A 21,238-nucleotide genomic window follows, 5' to 3' on the forward strand; every position below is an offset into this window, starting at 1 on the left:
GTATGTTATCTTATTAAAATGCTGTCATATTTTGGGGTAGATGTCCAAGAGAGGGATTGATGGGTCGTATGATAATTCTATTGCTAATGTTTTGAGGAACCTCCACACTGCCTTCCATAGCGGCTGCACCAGTCTGCATTCCCACCAACAGTCTGTGAGGGTTCCTTTTTCTCCACAGCCTCTCCAACACGTGCTATTACTTGTCTAGTTGATAATTGCCATTCTAACAGGTGTGAAGTGGTAAAGTCAAGAACTGTATGACTTCACTCACATGTGTGATATAAAACTGACAGCAACAAATGATCAAGACAAACAAAAACTCATAGACTCAGACGACAGTTTAGTAGTTACCAGAGGTTAAGGGGGCACGGGGGTGGTAGATGAGGGTAAAAGGGGTGAAATATATGGTGACGGAAGATCTGACTTCGGGTGGTGAGTACACAATGCAATATACAGATGATGTGTTTTGTGTATATATAGTGCAGAAATAATTGAGTTTTAAAAGGTTAAAAATTGCAAAAACAGCAATTACTTTTGCACCAACCTAATATATATAATATATATTATATATATATAATATACATATATATAACACTTGAAACCAATATAATTTTAACCAATGCCACCCCAATAAATTTAATAATAAAAAATGCTGTCATAGTCACTGCAGTCATCTGGCTCATCATTTACCAAAATCTTCATTAGCAGATTTTTAAAAAAGTTTAGTCCTCTAGAGTATGCTGGCTGAACAAACTAACCAAACTGTGCGCTACCTCTTGATTTATAACTCCAACAAATTTTGAGTTGAACCTCTTTTCCACACTTGTCAATGACCGATGATTGTCACAGTCACTACGGTATGATTTACTGAGTACCTACTGTGTTAGCTAGGCTTTTACCTGTGTTATTTTTAATTCACAAAACAATCCTATAAACTAGGTCTGTTGCTATCTCCACTTTAAAGACAAAATTTGAAGATCAGAGAGATAAAAGAATTTACCAAAGTTAACGTAGCTAAGTAAATGACGAAGCCTGGATCCAAATCCAGGTCTGTCTGGCTCCATTTCTCATGGGAAAAACCCTGGGCTATCCATCCTCTCAGATGTGCTGCATGAAAAATAATCCAAATGCATTTATAATCAATAGGTTTTCATCAAATTATTAGGATTAGTGTGTATTCTTTTTACATATCTTTCATGATGTACTATCTACTGCTTATTTCATAATTTCAAGCCTATGTTTATGGTGCAAGGAAGGATTCAAAATGTGCCCTTTGGGGGCTGGCCCGGTGGCTCAGGCATTTGGAGCTCCATGTTCCTAACACTGAAGGCTGCCGGTTCAATTCCCACATGGGCCAGTGAGCTTTCAACCACAAGGTTGCCGGTTCAAGGGATGGTGGCCTCCACCCCCTGCAACTAAGATTGAACACGGCACCTTGAGCTGAACTGCCGCTGAGCTCCAGGATGGCTCAGTTGGTTGGAGCACGGGCTCTCAACCACACGGTTGCCAGTTCAATTCCTCGACTCCCACAAGGGATGGTGGGCCGCGCCCCCTGCAACTAGCAATGGCAACTGAACCTGGAGCTGAGCTGCACCCTCCACAACTAAGACTGAAAAGACAACAGCTTGAAGCTGAACGGCACCCTCCACAACCAATATTGAAAGGACAACAACCTGACCTGGAAAAAGTCCTGGAAGTACACACTGTTCCCGAATAAAGTCCTGCTCCCCTTCCCCAATAAAATCTTTTAAAATGTGCCCTTTGCACAAACTTACTAAGGAGTATTTCCTGTCGTAGTGATAGTGATTATGGTCCACCTTTAGAAAAACAGGCATTTGAAAATCTCCCCGTGTCTCTCATTCACACCACAGTGATTTAGAAAACTCAAATGAGGTCAGATCACTTATTCATTTTCACTTATTCGTTTGATAATTTAGGTAGAAGAATCATGCATATGATTATGCAAATGGCCGTGGAGGAAGAGTAAGATGCCTTTCAGAAATATTCATGATTAGGTAGGGATTTTTAAAGTTTAAAAATCTATTACCTTGATTTATTTACCCAGTGACTGAGGCATTCTATCTACAGGAGAATGCAGGTGCACAGTGGAATAAGCATGGGCTTTTTATTTTACAGACCTCTTAAACCTTATTCTCAATTGTAAAATGAGGTGGTTGTATTAAATGAGATATGGAAAGGCAGCTACCCTGGCCCTAATTTGCTAATGGTGCTTATCATTAGACATCTCTGGTGACTTTCACACTAACCTCGCACTTAAGTAGTCAGGCTGGTTTGTAAATGGGCCCTGATTCTTACTACAGTTAATACAGATCCTTTTGGAGTCCAACAGACCTGCATTTGTATATTAGCTTTGCAAACTTGGGAATATTGCTTAACTTTTCAATTTCCTTATCTGTAAAAGGAATAACTGCTGGGGGAGGAGGGTATATAAAGGGCTTAGAACTGTGTCTGGCATAGTAGGTTTGCTCAAATAATAGTAACAATGACCGAAGGCATCTTACATAACACTTAAGAGAAGAGGAAACAGGTGAATAAAGTGAGCCCAACGTGTGAATCAACGTGAGGTCTGTTGGTGGAAGAGATTAGATATTGGCTGAAAAGGTGCTAGATGGTGGAATAAAACAAGGTTCAAAAGTGAGTGTTTAGGTTGGGGGATAAGACAACATACAACCCATTTAAAATGTGCCATCATTAATGAGCAGCACTAGATAAAAGAAGGAGATGATAGAATTAAGTCTGACTTAACAGTTTAGAAGTAGCTGAAGTTGTTGAGGACAAGAGGAAGTTCTTATGACAGAGGCTTTAGATGGAAATGAAGAAGTATAGCATAGATGGTGGTCCAAATAGGAACAGGAACTTGGGATACAGAATTGGAAAGGACTAGCTCACATGCATGTTACAAGTGAGGAAACAGACTGGAATTTAACCATTATTTGTAAGGATTGCCATTCCCCCATTCCAGCTCAGCAATTCTCAACCCTGACTGCATATTAAAACCACCCAGGGAGCATTTTTTAAAAAATTATTCTGGTTACACAAAAATGTTATATTTAACACTACTGAACTGTATATTTTTAAATGGTTAAGATAGCGAACTTTATGTTGCATATATTTGATCACTATTTTTAGAAATTATTTCAAACATTTATAATTTTCACTTTAAATGCAAAATAGCTGACACGAAAAAACATACCATTCTGACCCTTTGCCCCATATATAGACATCAGCCTTTGGTATTTGCTTTTATATTTGGCCACAATTTAAAATAAAAAGTTTCCGGGTCTCATCCCTATAATCAGTATTGTTTTAAAAATTCTCCAGGTGATGTATCAGTATCATACATATTAATGTGTACATATTTCATGTATACGTGTGTATGGTACATATTAATGTAACTACAGCTGAGAGCCACTGTCACTATTTACTAATCAAATGACCTCCCTTGTATTAGCCAGTTGCTGGTTCAAGAAACTCAAGCTATATGGCAGCCTCATTAGACCTTCTAATGAATTATTTCCTATAACCATGTGAGCTTACATCCTCTCAAATAGGCCCCAAGGATTTGAGCAATAGAGAAAGCTAAGTGGGCCCCTTGCTGAAACTGAACAGCTACAGTTAGTTACTACTTAGGTGGAAGAAGTCAGAAGATTCCAAGGTAAGCTCCCCAGGAAACCTCTTTATGCTTCTCTCCACCCTTCATGATAAGAAATAACATTTATTAGGTGCTTACTGTGCCAGTTACTATGATAAACATGTTAGTACATCATTTCATCTTCACAAACATCTGAGGAAAGTATCTTCGCCATCACCATTCTAAGCTCCTTGACTGTCTTGAAAACTGCCTTCTAGTGCCCAGCTCTATTCCTGGCATGTAGTAGGTACCAAATAAATTGGTTGAATAAACTAATGAGTCCCTATTTCACAAATACTGTAAGGAATCAAGAGGTTAAGTAACTTGTTAAAGTCATATAACTAATAAGGAGTTGAATGGGAACTGGAACCCACATCTTGACTCCAAAGCCCACTTTTAACCACTATTCTGTGACACCTACTATCCCTTTCTGCTTTCAGGACTTTGGCCTGTTAGCTCTACCCTCTCTAGTGCCTGTGTCCAGCCTAAAGTTTCTCCTGTACTATCCATGTTAAGACTCTTGTGTATAAGTAATAGAAACCCAATTTGAACAAGCTGAAACAAAGGAATTTATTATAAAGATGGCAGTATCTCACAAAACCCAGGGATAATGCAGATTGGCTTTAGGAATAAATAAATGAAGATTCTTGAATACAGCCAGGATTTTTCTTCTCCTCCTCCTCTTTCAGCTCAATCCTAAGTTCTCTAAGGTACATAAAGGATAGCTCCTGCTGCAATTGTGAAGATGAGGCAGAGAAGATGGCAGGAAGGAATTTCTGGGGAGACAATAGATGTTTACCTACAGTCCTCTTTACTTCTCATAAACATATCTTCCACGCCCTTTTCTACAATTCTCCAAATACCCATACCTAACACAACCCATGGACAACTGCAAGTCAGAGGCAACTACTTCATCTAGAAGCAACAGCATGGCATGGACATGTCCCTTCCTTATCTAGTGACAACCTAAATGTGGCTCTTGATCCTTCAATGTTTGACAAACTTGACTGCCACCAGATGTAACATACTACAGTAAAGATATTAGATTAACCACGATCAAAATTCCCTTTTAGGTAAGGAGAGGTGCACACCATTATTAGCCACCAGGTCCAAGTATGCACCATTTCCACCTGGGCAGGAATACAGGAAACAAAGTATGGGCATAGAAAAACTTACGGGAGTCAATTTACTGATGCACCTTCTTGCTTAACCAGTCAACTTGGGCCTGGGCCTGCTCTAGAACAGCAGTGATTCTCAAACTTGAGAGTGCATTAGAATCACCTGGAGGGTAGGTAGTGAGACCTGCAAAAACTCAAACACTCCATTCAAAAACCTGCACTAAGAGACTTGACCAAACTTTAGCGTGGCTCCTAGGAGCCTAAGGCTGAATCCCTGAGATGACCTACTTCCCATCTGGAAAAGCTCAGGGCTGTCAAAAGAATTTGTAGGTTGCTCTAGCTGATACCTGACATAGGTCCCTGACCTCACTTTCTGACACTATTTACTATAAAGGGCTTACAATTGTGAATTCTTCCCCTCCCTCTGAGATGTAGGTTTTACCTCCTACAACTCCAGTGTCTCTTTCAAGCACCATTCCTTTGCAAAGTAATCATCAGGAAGCCTAGAGCCTCTGTCTCCCAGTCTCTGTGAAAGGATACACTTAACCTCAATAATTGACAGCAAGCAGACACAGCTGGCCTAATCATACTTATACTGACCAACCCTTTGCAATTTTTCACTTCCCTGACTCTACCAAACCCATGCTTTCTCCTCTTGTTACCAGGTTGTAGAGTTTCCAGGTGGGAATTCCCGCCCCTTCTCAGGAATTTTTTTCGCTTTCCTCTTCCCGAATCTTGAGAAAAGTTGGTTGGGAAATCAAGAAAATCAGCTCCTTGAACCCAGGAATAATCACAATGGGAAATAAACGTACTACTCACAATGTATCTCTTAGACATTTTCCCTATTTTCCGCTAGATTTTCCAGGTGGGAATTCCCACCCGTTGTTGGGAATTTTTTTTTTTTATTTTGCGTTACTGAATCCCGAGAAAAGCTGGTCGGGAAATCGGGTCCTTGAACCCAGGTGGTTGGTAGTATTGGCGTCACTTTGTGGAAACGATTCATCATGGAGAACAGAAAACAGTTTATATCTCAGGATTTGGGAATGGGAAAGCAAAGAAACTTCCTGGGAGTGGGCGGGAATTCTGTGGGGTCAGAGCCCCAGAGAGCAGTTTCCAGGCTCTCGGCCTCACATGGAATGGTGCTGGCTCGGGTAGTAGATGGCCATCATCTGTAACCAGTTAGCCATTGGCCACTGATATCACTGCCGTGGCTGCGTTGGTTGGTTTGTTGGTTGGCAGACAGAGAAGCGGACGGCGGATTGCGGATCGTGTGGATCCTATTTCGTGTGTCTTGCCCGGCCGCCAGCGAGACTATAGTGGTATGACTCCCCTGTCTATGGCTCCGTGGGTGTTCCTTTTTGGCCTCACCATGTCCTGCGTTCTTATGTGGGGAGCGGGACCAGAGACCCCGCATGACAAATGGTGCAGCAAGCAGGGTATGTTGCCGGCCAAAACTCTGAAAGATGGTGGAGCAGTTTGTGCGTATGAAAACAGCTTCGGGAGTACTGTGTGGAGCTGCGCCGGGAACGGGAGGCACAGTCTGCCTGGGAGACTCGAGCCTCCAGATGGCACACCTCCCTCTTGGCCATGGAAGGCGTTGTCCTCCTTTTGTTGATCTGCTTCTGCTGTAGGCTCCGAGGATTGTGGACATTATACACCGAGGCCAACACCCACTCAGACACCTGGCACGGCGAGCAGGATTCCAACCAGGTAGGAATGGAGTCTGACTCTGGGCTGGAGGGCATGTGGCCCCCACACAGTGTGTGGTGTCCGGTGGCCACTGTTGTCAGGAGTTGGACCCCCAAGGAGGGAGTGGGAGGACATGGACGGCTCTCCGGCCAGCGTGGAGAGGGCCCTGCAGGCTCTGGCTGAGCGGTTGCCGGCGGAGGAGAAGGCTACAGCCAGCCGCGTGGGCTGGATGTTCCTCACGGCCTTGTGTCATATCTTGGAGGACGCACTTAATGAAATAGCTCAGGTACCAGGCCAGCAGCCCCAGGGGGAGGCGCTGGAAGCTCGGGTCGCCTGTTAGAGGATGAGCCCCACAGTGGAGACTCTGAGGCAGAGGCGGCCATGCAAGTGGAGACAATGTAGCTCCCAACCCCCAAGCCCGGCCAATCTTGAAGCAAAAGGTAAAACGTGAGCAACCTTTGGGCCCCGGGGGTGTTGCTGCCGGCAACCCAGCTGTGACTGAGTTCACAACCTACACCCCTTACACTCCCACTGAGTTGCAGGAGCTGGGGAGGTGGTACAGACAGAGCCCTGGAGAGCCAGTCTCGGCTTGGCTACTGCGTTTATGGGATGAGGGAGCAGACAACATTCTCTGCTCCCCAGGCGAGATGGAAAAGCTAGCCTTTGTGACAGTGCATCAGTCCCTGCGACAGAGGTTACAGAACTGCCATAGGTTGGCCCACCACAAGGGCAACCATTCTCTAATGGAGTGGCTCATTGCTGCAGTACGCACAGTATGGGGACAGGCTGGCGAGCTGCCAGACACTGTGAGTCAATGGCAGTCCTATACGGAACTTACTCAAATCATCCATGAAATGGGTATGCGACATGCTATTTTCAACCCTAATATGCAGGGGCTGGATGATGAGCTTTTTACAGCCAGCATGAGAGATCTGGTTTTGGATACTGCTCCTGCGAGTGCTTTTGGATCCTTGGTTGCCATTCTTACACCCTATGTGCAGGGACGGATCCATGAAGTTACAACTGCCATGGCCACCCGAGGGGATGTTGAAAGCCGGAGGCAAAGGAAATTAAGACAGGAGGTCCGCACAGTTGAGACCTGGAAGCCCAAATCAAGTTAAAGGGGCGAGGTTGCAGGCCTCAGAGAGTAACACGCGCCCAGATGTGGTGTGATCTCGAGGAAGCAGGGTTCAATCGGGAGAAAATAGACCGACAACCCAATGCGTTCTTGTTGGAAATTTGAAACAGTTGCGTCTGGAACAGCAATTCCAGCGAAGCCCAAAAGGGAAGTCTGGGAAAGCACGACCCGTGTCCCTCCAGGACTTCATGCCACCGCTTGAAGCCCACTCCTTTCAGCTTGATTAGGGGTGGGGCCAGAGGGGATGAATGGGGACCAGAAGCCCCACGTGGAACTGTCCATCCATTGGTCCCCTTCTAATGTGCAAAGGGTTTTGGCCCTAGTTGACACCAGCGCAGACTGCAGTCTTATTTATGGGAACCCTGGCTGTGCCCAGAAAGTAGGTGGACATCAAGGGACACCCCCTGGGACATTACTTGTACTGGACTGAAATTTTTTCTCGTGAGCTGGGTTCCTGACATAGGACTCCTCACAGAAGACACCTGTCACATAGATTGTGAGACGAGACCCTGTAGGGGTGGAGTGTGGAGACAGAGTCCCAGAGAGCAGTTTCCAGGCTCTCGGCTTCACGTGGAGGGGTGCTGGCTCAGGTAGTAGATGGCCATCAGCTGTGGCCAGTTAGCCAATTAGCCACTGATATAACTGCCGTAGCTGCGTTGGAAGGTTGGCAGGTAGAAAAGCGGCTGGCGGATTGCAGCTAGGAAGTGGGGTTGGTTGGCAGGCTGAGAAGCAGACGGTGGATTGCAGATCATGTGGATCCTACTTCCAGAGTCTCACCTGGCCACGAGAGAGACTGGGGTACAGGAAGACGCCTTGTTGGGGTATTGGCGGATGTTTGCTCCCTGTGTCTCCAACCCAGCTGCCAGCGAGAATATAGTGGTATGAATCCCCTATCTATGGCTCCGTTGTTGTTCCTTTTTGGCCTAGCCATATCCTGCATTCACCTGCCAGGAGCGGGACCAGACACCCCTCATGACAAATATATATGTCACGCGGGAGACCCTGCTTGCTCCATTTGTCATGCGGGGAGGCCTACAAGGTCTCTTGACCCACTCCCCACCTAAGAACATAGGATATGGTGTATCGATAAGTATTATCGATTGCTGTGCACAGACTTATTTTCAAGGCCCGATACACAAGACACACCACCACAAGCCGGGATGAAGGGGTTAAAGAGTTTTATTACAAAGTGAAAGTAAGTAAGACAAGACAGAGATTAGGGGAATATATTATCATACCACTAACAAGCAAGGAGGCAATTCATCATACCACCAGGGCCCGGTCAATTAGAGTCGTAGAAACAGCAACGGCCTTTCATCAGCACGAGCAAAACACCTTACAGCAGCCCAGGCAGCCGGGGAACAACTGTTGCTGTTGCTCCTCCGCTTTCTGGGGTTTTGAGGACTTCACTAACAACAGCAGCAAGGAGCAATAAGCATACGTGTTAACAACACAAGGAACTGATCTCGGATCTGGCTAGGAGCCGGGGCCAGTCCTTGGTATGAGATTAGATGTACCAGAGCTCGGCCCACCTGCACCAAGGCGAAGGCCAGGCTCCACATCCTGTAAATATTTTCTTGGTCCTTGGGAGGGTAGCCAATCCTTCCAAGGCCAAGCACGTATCCCAGCCACTGTGAGAGTTTACATCCCCAAATGTTCCCAGGCAGACCTTCATATATTCTATTCCTTACATATGGTGAGGCCAAAAAGGAACACCCATGGAGCCATAGGTAGGGGAGTCATACCACTATAGTCTCACTGGTGGCACTATAGTCTCGCTGGAGGCTGGAGTCACACAACCTGCAACTTGCTGTCCACTTTTCTGCCTGCCAACCCACCGACTTGAGTCTCAACTCGCCAACCAGCGCAGGCAGCCTTGGCAGTTATATCAGGGGCTAATTGGCTAACTGGTTACAGCTGATGGTCAATTAGCCACAGCTAACGGCCATCTACTATCCGAGCCAGCACCTTTCTACGTGAGGCCGAGAGCTTGGAAACTGCTCTCTGGGACTCTGTCCGCACAATATAATACCTGGTCTTATATAACACCGGTTCTTATATTAATTTTTGCTCCAAAAGATGCATTAGAGCTGACTGTCCAGCTAGGTCTTATTTTCGGGAAAACATGGTATCTACCTAGCCTTATCACTATCCCTCCTTTAAAAATGCCCAGTCATCTCTGTACAAATAGGAATGGAGCTCAGTTTTTCCCTACTGGCAATAGTTACTGAATAAAATCTGTTTTCACTGCTTCAATTAATGTCCAGCTTTGTTTATCTTTGACCCTACTTAAACCAGATTGTTGGTCCCACCCCCAGAGTTCCTGATTCTGGAGGTGTGTGTGTGGGGGTGAGGCCCAAGTATTTACATTTCTAACAGCTTGTAGGTGATGCTGATATGCTGATCCAGGGAGAATCACTGCTCTGACTCATGGTGCCCATTCACCAGATAAAATTTTCTAGTGATACAGCTCCCTCAAAAGCTCACTTGACTGCCTGTATATTGCACTTGAGGGGACCCTGAATGCTAATAACAAGTCCCAAGAATATTATCAAGTTATCTGCAGATCTGCTAAAGGGAATAACATGGTTCATCTTGTTGCAGCTTTTATTTCTTAGCACTGCACCGAAGGACTTGGTTCATTCTCCCCGACATTCTGCTCCAGGTCTTCAGTTCAGAGCTTGGATAGGAAACAACAGTAGGTTGAGTTCAAGGTTGTGAAGCCTCTCTTTTCTGATCTGCTCTGGGAATGTTACACTTATCTTCTCTTCCTTGCATCCCAGCTGAATGCGTTTACAGAGACATCATCACATTCGGGGGAGTTGGAGAACAAGGCATACTATGGAGGCTTATATAGATAACCTCATTCCAATTGCCTAGATGCCAGTTTCCTAATCAGTGAAACATTTTTTAACTTTTTAAAATTTTTATCAAATTTACTGGGGGTGACATTGGTTAGTAATATTATGTAGGTTTCAAGCGTACATTTCTATATCATCCAACTACATATTGCATTGCATGCTCACCACCCAGTCAGTTCTCCTTCCATCTCCATTATTTGACCCCCTTTTCCCTCTTCTACCACCCTACTCCCTGCTTCCCCTCCGGTAACCACTATACTGTTGTCTGTGTCTATGTGTTTTTGTCTGCTATATGTCGGCAAAGCTCATCATTATCTGACCCTCAGCAACTGCAGATCTCTTAATACAGTAGAAGGGCTGCTCTGGTTTGAGTCCCAAGAGTAATACACAACTGCTTCACTGCCAAATAACATCGAATGTCAACTTCCCGTTAACTCATATGGGACATCACCAATCTCTGCCAGTTTCATATTTTAGGGTCTTTAATTTGTCATATGCCATTTCTGGTACCAGTTCCTGAATTAATATTTTTTGGTCATAAGTAGTTTCTAACCCAACTCTATCTTAATCAAAAATAGTAATAATAAGGATATAGGGTGACCTCAGAAAAACCAAGAACAGGAATGCCCCAGGAATGATGTTGAACCTGGGACTAAAACACGATGACTCCCTAGCTCTTGTCACTGCTCTGAGAGTCTGCATTTTTCTTCTCTTTCTGCAGACCAGCATCTTTTACTTCTGTCCCTCTAGTGAGAAAATTGACTGTTGACAGCTTCCAAGCTTTACACTTACAGGAAAAATTATCTCTCTGGTCCAATTCCAAATGTCTAGAAAATGAAATTCTGATTGACCCCGTTTGGCTTAGTTGTCCACTTTTGACTCAATCAGCCATGGTGATAGGAACATGACAGTTTTTGCTGTAACTCTGTAAATTGTGGGAGGGTCAATTCCTAGAAAAGGACAGCTGGACAGACAATTCAATAGGTGCCCACTATACTAGAAAACCTCAATTCCTTACATTCTTCATTCCTTCAAGCCACTGCTCTCTCCTTTCATTGCTAATTTTCAAGAGTTACCTAGGTGTACTGCTTCACAATCTACTTATTCTTTGCCAATCTGGCTTGTTTTATCTCCAATATTCTTTTGATAAACTCCTTTATGAAGCCTGAAGCTTTTTCAGCTTTCGCATCCTATTAGACCGTTCTCAGACTTCATTCATCCTGACTACTCCTGAGTTCTGCATTTTTGGGTTCTAACTCTTTCTGCCATTATCTCCCACTTCCCATTAAGTTCCAAGCCAGATCTGGGTACTACTCATCGTTACAGATCTTGTTTTCTGTCCTTTTGCTGAAAGAGTGGGCCCTAAAAGCCAGTCAAGACTGGTGCTGCATCAGAATCAACTGAAGAGCATGATGAAACTATATCTTTTCCAAAGATTATGATTCTGTATGCCTGGAATTGGAGCCCTCACGGTAATTTTGCTAGAGCTCCCTGACATTGATTCACAATGATCTCTGAACACAGAATTCCTAAGCATAGGGCATTGTAGCTCAGTGATTACCAGAAAAGTACAACCTGTAGTTTAATTTGTATTTGTGCTTATCTCCCTGACCAAAGAGATCCTGAGGACAAGGGATCCTTAATTTCACTTCTCTGCATTGCCTTGGGCAAATAAATAATGTAAGTTTCCCATTCATAAGTTGGGGCCAACAACTCTTCTTCAAAGAATTGCAGAAGCTAAAAGTTAAGTGGGTTTGCTACAGAAATGTTTGTGGTTAGTAATTTTATCTTCCACAAGTGTCCTTTTTTATTCATTAAAAGCTATACATATTGTTTTTTCCCTTGAAAAGAAAATTACCACTACCTGGAGAATTTTAGCATACTTTAGCTGATTTCAATTAATCCACTCCACCACTCCACTTCCTTTCCCATAATACATCACTTCTTCCCCCCAAACTCCTTCTCCTGGGAAAGGCTTAAATAGCCTGAAGCAATTCGGTGGATGCCAGGGGTTGGAGGCGCAAGTCGTAAACACATATCAACATGACCCACCACTTGTGATCCTGTGAATTCTAGGGCTGACAGGGATGGTAATCTTGTTCCTCGAGTGTCTCACTAGGCCGTAGAAAAGACTACAACTCCCAAGATGCCCCTCCGCCCCGCCCTGCCCCGCCCCCCCAGCTTCAGCTGGAAAGCGTGTACGGTACCATCGAGAAGACGAGGCAACATGGCTCCCGGAGGTGGAAGGAGGAGGCATCACCAGTTTTGAAGCGGTGAAGAGCGACCGGAGAGGAAAAAAAAAGAGAAGTGACTAGAGCCCGTCATCGCTTTTATTCTCCCAGCCTCTCCTAAATCCGGTTGGCTTCACCCCTTCTCTCCACCCAAATCCAATCTGTGGTCTCCTCCCCACCCCGCCCTCACTCCTTCGCTTGCTCACCCCTCCCCTCGGGAATCCTTTTCCCGCCCCCCTCGCCCCCCGTGGAGTGCGCACGCGCCCGCCCTCAGCTTCGCGCCCAGATCGCCGCCTAGCTTTTTCGCGCAGCCGCCGTCTCGTCTGCCCACCGACCAAGCATGGGCGTCCAGGGCTTTCAAGAGTTCCTAGAGAAGCGCTGTCCCGGGGCTGTGGTGCCCGTGGACCTCCTCAAACTCGCGCGCACGGTCTCGCGCCAGCAGCAGCAGCAGCACCAACATCGTCAGCTGCCGCCTACGGCACCCTTAGCGCCCGGGGGTCCACGCGCCGCCCGGAGCTCCGCTCCTCAGCAACCGCCGCTCCCGCCCGCTGCCTTGGGTGCCTACTCCGGGGGCGCGGGGCCGACTCGGCACCATCACCCCGCTCACCACTTCAACCACCACGGCCAGGCGCAGCCCGGTGTGCACCCGCCGCCGCCGCCGCCGCCGCCGCCCCCCCCTCCGCTTCCCGGGGCCCGGGTGCTGGTAGACGCGGGCTCGGCGCTGCCGCGGCTTTATGGCGGCTATCAGACGGATTGGGTGTGTGGCGGCCAATGGAACGCCATGCTGGGCTACTTATCAGCGCTGTGCCAGGCTTGTGCCTATCCCGGCGGCGACGGCCTGGAGCTGGTGGTCATGTTCCCTGGGGGCCTGGGCAAGGACCGGCTGGCTGAGTGGGGCCGTCGGTGCCAGGCCGAGCGGCAGACAGCGCAACTGATCGTGGGACACGTGGGCAACAAGGGCACCCCTCCTCCACGGGCCTGGTTCCTGCCACCGGCCTGCCTGAGCCACTGCGTGAGGCTAGCACTCATCCGCTTCCGGGTCAAGGTGAGGGAGGGGCCGGATCTTAAATAATAAGCCCCACACCTATTCCCTCCCAACTAGACACCTAACCCCTCCCCCACTTACCTGCCTCCCATCTACCCACTCACCGCCCAGTCAGCTAACCAACTTACCTAACTACCCTCTCATTTGATCCATCTACCCCCCCACTTCATATCACCCCCTACCGATTCGCTCACCTACATAACTACATCTCTGTCCATGTCATCCCAGTAACTCCCTTTACCGTCCATGCATCCAGTTGGCCTAGCCCTAGGTTTTAGCAGAATTTGTTTCGTAACCCCGTCTTACTCCTGGTGTCTTCTGCCTCAAGCTGAAATGCCTTTGTCCAATTTTTTTCAGTTGGCCTCTATCTTCTATATGTCTCTTTCCAACCTTGCAGCAAATCAGTTAAACATGTTAATTGAACACCTTCCTTTTACGACGTTTTTTCCCCATTTTGACCAAGTGCTTTTTTTAACGCTTCTGTCCATTCAGCCTTTATCGTTTCAACATGCTTCTACCTCCTCCTGCCTTAGCCTAAACACACAAACAAAAAACCCCACTGATTCAATCACTGTGCAACAAGTATTAACCTACTGAGAGTAAGAGGTTTAAAAAGACATGTGAGACATGGTCCTGCCCTTGGAAATTCAAATATATACACATGAAACATGTATTTAATGGTATAAATGTGTGTTGATTATGCTTTATGGTACAGATTTTAAGTACAGTACCTGTTTTGTGTGGTGTGTTGGGATATCTGGGGGCTGAAATGTTCAGGGGAGGCTTCCTTGAAGTTGGACCTCACCTGGGTCTTCAAGGATGGGTTGGATTTGAATTGGTTGCTGCTTTAAGTGGGAGGAAGAAAATGAGCATAATCAAAAAGAAATATCAAGCATGTGAAGCCCCATGGGCGGTTAAGTCCAATCTCCGTATGTAGCTGGTCATTGCATATGGGGCCTGGGTAAGAGCTTGGAAGCATCCTGAGCTCTTGGCACCACTGCTCTTGCTCTGTTGCTTTCCCATACTCTTAGGTTTCAAGTTCCTACGTGTGAGGAATAGCAAGGCTTGAGGAGTAAAGGAGGTGGGCAGGAAGAAGAAAAGGAAAGTAGTACAGGGTTGGGTGGGATAAAATCTCAAACCTTTTCCTCAACCAAGGCTCTTGGTGATGTGCTCACAATCAAAAGGCAACAGGGAATTGTGGGAATCATAAACTAAAAACATGGTGCTGTGGGGAGAAATGGAAAAAACTGCAGCCAAGAGACTGAAAGACCTGCATAAAGAAGCTTGCTGTGGTTATAGAGCTTGTGGCTAGAGTCCAGTCATGCTAGACTCCTTGTGCCCAGTATCAAATCTGCCCAGGCTGGGTAGATTATAGCTGCTTTTAATAATAAAAATTCAGTCGTGAGCTATGTCAAACATACAAAGTAGAAAAAAAATATCACACACTCGTTTTGCTTGCCTTCCTGACTGAACATTTTTCAGCAGATGCATCATCATGGCCATTCTTCCCACTTTGTTTTCACTGCTACCACCCAAGTTTTAAGGACTTTTTACCTCATTGCCATTATTAACCTGGTTGCTGGCAACAGTGGCTGACATTGATGGAAGACTTAACTAAATGCCAGGTGCCAATCTGTGTGCTTGAACAAAAAATGATCTCATTTGATCCTCACAATAACCTGTGGAGCAGTATTGTTTTCCAAATGAGGAAACTGAGGCACAGGAGGTTTAGAAACTTGCCCAAGGTCACCTAGCAAATAAAGGCAGAGCTGGGTTTCTGGGATTGGTGCCCAGGCGGTCAGTTTCCAAAGCCCCTGCTGTGAACAATGGTGCTCTCTAAGAGAAATCTTTCTAAGTGCCAGCGTGATTAGATCATTCCCACACTTGACTAAAGTCTCTGGTCCTGGGTAAAGACAGGTGTGGGTCATTCATTTATTTTATTCATTTGAGTGCTTGCTATAGGCTGCTAGGTACTGTGCTAATTGCTGAGGACTCAGTGGTAAATAAGGGGATCCATGCCCTCAAGGAGGTCAGAGTTTAGTAAAAGCCAGACTGAATGAGCAAAGTTGCAGGTACTGTGAGCTAATTGCAAATAATGAAAAATGTGGCCTTTTCAGGGAGGGCATGGTTAATTCCGGGTGAGGGTGTGAAAGTTGGGGGAGGCATTCACAGATTGGTGCTGAGCCTTGAAGGGGACAAGAAAGGATAGTTCGGATGGTGGACAAGGGTGTGGAGACCTAAAATGGCCTGCTGTGAGCTCTGAATAGATTTTGATTGGAGGTTGGCAGGAGAGTTGAACACACAACATGGTTTTGTGGTTTCCAAATTTTTTGGTTCATGCTCCCCATCAGTGAAAATTTTAAAGAAGCAGCCCTGACGTGGCCTATCAAAATTCTTCATCACACATAGTCTCATTTTTTAAGTCCCAGCAGTTCATCAAAAAGTATGATGGATGGATGTGTGGGAAAGCAAGTATAGTAAAAACAGTAGAACCTTGGTGGGTTTTCGCATGTTCAATGTAAAATTGTTTCAACTTTGCCATATGTTTGAAGTTGTTCATAATAAAACGTTGGGGGGAAAGTTCCCAGCAGTCTTCTTTAGTCCTGAAAAACAACATTTGGGGAAAATATAAATCTTATTCCCCATGCTAGATTATAAAAAAACTTTTATCTTTTTATATTTTCCATAGTGTCTTGGATATTTTCGGTGCAGGGTACATTATTTTTTCCTGAATGAATAGGTCGGTGATCCTAAGAGAATGGAATGTAGGAGTGTAGTGTGGCTCTTAATATAGTGGATTTAAGACTGGCTTCAAAATTGCATATGTAAAGTATCTGTAGATGTTATTGGTGAGTGAGGTTCTCTCTCCTGATTCTGGTCAGTGAGTTTTGTTGTTGTTACAGAGGACTTCCTGGTTTATAGCATAGACTTGAAAGTTATTGGTTCATAACTGATTGTGGTTTGCCTATTCAGAAGAGTGTTCCACTATCTTGAAGGTAATAGTTTTTCACTTAGATGATCTGCACACCTGCCATTTCTTTTGACTGAAATGCTGGTGCTTCAGAACAGAACCCACCACTGTATTTCTTCTCATGGTTTTGTTCTTGAGACTAGGCCACAAGATGGGCCTTTATTCCAATCTCCTTTTCATTTGTATTGAAAAGATTCAGTATACGTTATTGGGATGCAGGTTGTCATTTGGTTGTTTTCATTTGCATGTTCTTCAAGCATTTGTAAGTGGTAATCACCAGTAGCAGAAAAATTAAGTAAACCCATAAATTGCTAGTTTAATATCTTCCTAAAGGTCTCAGAAGTAGAGCAACCTAAAGCAGTTAGAATAACCTGGCAGATGATGTGGGTGGTTAAGGGGATAAATGCTTTGTTTTAATGGTTAATCTGTATTAGAAAAAAAAATCACATCAAACCCACCATTTCACAGCTATAATTCTTTAGAATGGGGCCAGTTAAATAAAAGTGAGTTGATTTGAAGAAACGTAGTAAGGTGCAGTGCTTGGACATGGCAGAAATCATGTTGGTGGTACATAAGTGACCAAAGTTTGGTTTTGTTCTTTAGATTAGTTGGTGACCAAGAGCTGGTGTCATTTTGTGCATTTATTCTCTAAAATATGTTATAGCAGTGCCTGCTATGCCTCCTGTTGATAATGCTCAGCCACAGATACATCCTGAAAAGCCAGTGACTCTGCTAGGTGCTCTAGTGGTAGGAAAAATCATAATAGTAATGATTACTATTTCTTGAGCACAAGTTGTATATATAAAGTGCTTTTAAAATCTTGTTTAGTCCTTACAAGCTTGCAAGAATGCATGGTATTCTTCCCATCTAACAGTTGAATAACTGAGGTGCAAAGAGGTGAAATGATTTTTTTTGGGTCTGGACACTAGTAAGTGATGGATAAAAATCCTTGTTCTGGGTCTGTAGCGCTCAAAGACTTTTTTTTCCCAATCCCACCAACTTTGTTTTGTACATTCTTGTGTAAGATTGTGTACTTTTATTGGCCAGATAATATGCATACATACATGAAGGAAAACAATAAGTAGATTTACTGAGCACTTAGTTTGTGTCAGCATTGCTAAATGTTCAGTAGTGCAAGTACAGGCTAATATGTAAGCTAAGTGCCAAGTGAAGTGAGTCATATAGTGATGTTATAGGAATTCAAAAGTAACAAAAATCTCTTTTCTTCATTTTCAGTCTTTCTCTGGTTTCTTTCACTTACAGCATACACAAATAACCTTTAAAAAACAAAACTCCCCCTTTACATTTTAATTCCTTTAAGCCATTATCCTTATCTCCGTACTTTCCTTTTAAACATTATTGTTGAAAAAAGAAAACTAGTAATTCCCCTTCCCTAACCTGTTGCCACTTGATATTTGCTGTTGCCATTTTGAAGCTGCCAAATCCATTTCCATTCTAACTCTTTCTTGGTCCTCTTTGAGATAATTGATGCTATTAAGCCATCCTTTCCTTGAATTCCCTTCCTTGGATTCCACAATGCTGCTCATTTCTGATTCTCCTTACAAGTCTCTAGTTGTTGCTTCTTTCCTAAGTTATTTCTCCTCCTCTCCTTGCTTCCATAAGCACTGGTGCTTTCAAGGCTTCTGTCCTACTCATGTTCTATTCATTTCCTGAGCAATCTCATCCATTATTATGGTTTTAAATATTAGCTATATTCTGATGATTCTTAGAGCTCTTTTTCGACTCCCAACCTCTCTCATGAGCTTTTGACATATCTTTTTAGCTCTCTACCAGTCAGTGTCATATAGGTCACTTAAACTAAAATGTATCCAAGATGGAACCCAGTATTTTTCCCGAAAACTTGTTCTACTTTTAGTATTTCCTTTTTTTTTTTTTTAATGAATGTTGTCTTTCATCCATTTCAAGGCAGAAACCGTGGAGTTCTCAATTCTTCAGTCTTCTGTCCCTTTCCATATTCACTTGGTTACCAAATCCTGCCACTTCTACCTCAAAAATGTCTCCGGAGTCCAGCCACTTCTGCCCTTATGGCCTTAGTTCAGACCGCCATCACCAAAACAACAATAAAAAAACGCAACCAAATGGGAGAAGTTATTTGCAAATGATACCTCTGACAGGGCTAATATCCAAAATGTATGAAGAACTCACACAACTCACACAATCTGATTGAAAAATGGGCAGAGGACCTGAATAGACACTTCCAAGGAAGACATACAGGTGGCCAACAGACGCATGAAAAGATGTTCGATGTCACTAGTCATTAGGGAAATGCAAATCAAAACCACAATGAGATATCACTTCACAACTGTTAGAATGGCAATTACCAAAAACACAAGAAATCTTAACAAATGTTGGAGAGGATATAGAGGAAAGGGAACCCTTGCACACTGTTGGTGGGAATCTAAATTGGTGCAGCCACTATGGAAAACAGTTTGGAGGTTTCTCAAAGAATAGAATTACCATATGATCTAACAATTCATCTTTTGTGTATTTACCCACCATCATTTCTCATCTGAATCATGAAAGTAGCCTCAACTTGTTCCTTCACCACTCTCTGGACTGTAGTCCATATTCCACATTGCTAGCAGAGATACATCCTGAAATCCAAAGCTGACTTTGTTGTGTTCCCAAAGATACCCACTGGCTACTTTTTGCCTACCCTACCAAGTCCAGACTGCTCAGCATGGGCAAACAATACCTTTCACAGTGTGATCCCAAACTCTTACCAGCCTTACTTCCTGCTTACCTCTGCCCATGCCTGTTCCGGCTATTGGAATGTCCCAACCATTCTGAACAGTTTTGGTTTTCTAGACACACCATGTCTTCTTACATAGTGCTTTTCTTATGTTACCTCACCCTTGCCTAGCAAATTCCTACTTATTCTTGCTCAAAAGTTATCACTGAAATCTTTCCCAGTCCTGGTGAATGGTACCTTCCATTGTGCTACCAGAGTGCTCTTACCTCCCATTTTTTCTCTCGTAGTATTTTCGCATCACATTATAATTCTCTTTCCCCCCCCCAAGCTGTACATTGTATGTACTTAAAAAAGATAAAACTTACTTATCTTTTAAAACTTATTTATCTTTTATCTTAAAACAGATAAAACCTATTTTTCTTATAACTGAAAGTTTTTATATAATTCTCTTTTGTGTTCCAAGAGGGCAAGGATGTGCTCTGGGGCTTGACACATTATATTCAATAATGGTTGTTGAGACAGAGAGATAGGTTGATAGACTGGCTATAGAGGGCTTTAAAGGTCAAATTAAAAAGAATTTAGAACCAGTGTTTTATAATGTTAATTATTAGTAAGTTCTGTAGCTCCTTAGTAATGCACTTACAGAATACGTTCCCCATTGGTGGTAGTAATAATAGCTACCACATGAGCTGGGTACCTTACATAGATTTATTATATCATTTAATCCCCTCCACCACCCCTCAGGTTACATATTAATTTCCATTTTTTTATAGCTAAAATTAATCCAGGCTCAGCATAGTCACTGGCACAAGGTTGCGTTGCATCAACGTGGTTCAGCCAAAATATGAAGTTAAATGTATTTGACACCAAAATCCTTCATCTTTAACATTTAAAAACAGTATAGTTGCATTTTAATAACTTTTTCTCAGAATACTTTTCTTATATTTAGTTTGAGTATCATAATGGCTAAAAGCACAGACCTTGGAGCCAGACTGCCTGAGTGTAAATCCTTGTTCTTCTGCCTATTACATATATAAACTTGGGCAAGTTAACCTTTCTGTGCCTCAGTTTCCTCATCTGGAAGATGAGGATAGTAATAATACCTATATCACAAACTGTGGTGTTAAATGATTTAATATACGACAATTATGTGTGACAATTAAGTTCGCAAACTCATCCTAGAAAAAGTTCTTCATACCTCATTGCTGAATATCACTACCTTCACCTTCAAAGTACTCCCTTTGGGAAGCTATGCACCGACACCAACACCTAGTCCACCCTTCAAAGCAATTTTGGAACTCTGTTTTTTTTCCTGGAATGGTCATCAGAGCTGTCGTCGTATTACCCTTGATGTCCTGAATGTCATCAAAATGTCTTCCTTTCACTATTTCCTTTACCTTCGGGTAAAGAAAGAAGTCATTGGGGGCCAGATCAGGTGAGTAGGGAGGGTGTTCCAATACAGTTATTTCTTTACTGGCTAAAAACTCCCTCACAGACAGTGCTGTGTGAGCTGGTGCATTGCCGTGATGCCAGAGCCATGAATTGTTGGCGAAAAGTTCAGGTCGTTTTTGTCAAACTGTTTCACACAGCCTTTTCAGCACTTCCAAATAGTAAACTTGGTTAGCCGTTTGTCCAGTTGGTACAAATTCATAATGAATAATCCCTCTGATAGCAAAAAAGGTTAATAACATTGTTTTGACTCTTGATTTGGACTCACAGAACTTTCTTGATCGTGGAGGATTGGCTGACTTCCATTGTGTACTTTGATGCTTTGCTTCAGGCTCATATTGGTGCACCCATGTTTCAATACCAGTGATAAC

The 21,238-nt window shown here is 44.0% G+C and overlaps 1 protein-coding gene across 4 annotated transcripts in view; it reads left to right on the forward strand.

The window, feature by feature from the left end:
* The first annotated feature begins 12,686 nt into the window (after positions 1 to 12,686).
* FAM120C (family with sequence similarity 120 member C) overlaps positions 12,687 to 21,238 on the forward strand; it is an 88,809-nt gene continuing 80,257 nt past the window's right edge. For all 4 annotated transcript variants that reach the window (XM_081044055.1, XM_081044056.1, XM_081044057.1 and 1 more), the window contains exon 1: positions 12,687 to 13,734. In XM_081044055.1, the coding sequence (XP_080900181.1) occupies positions 13,030 to 13,734 (705 nt within the window). In that variant the 5' untranslated portion in view covers positions 12,687 to 13,029. The remainder of the gene's footprint in view (positions 13,735 to 21,238) is intronic.

The sequence above is a fragment of the Rhinolophus hipposideros genome (assembly GCF_964194185.1).
Source record: "Rhinolophus hipposideros genome assembly, chromosome: X".
Lineage (NCBI taxonomy): Eukaryota > Metazoa > Chordata > Mammalia > Chiroptera > Rhinolophidae > Rhinolophus > Rhinolophus hipposideros.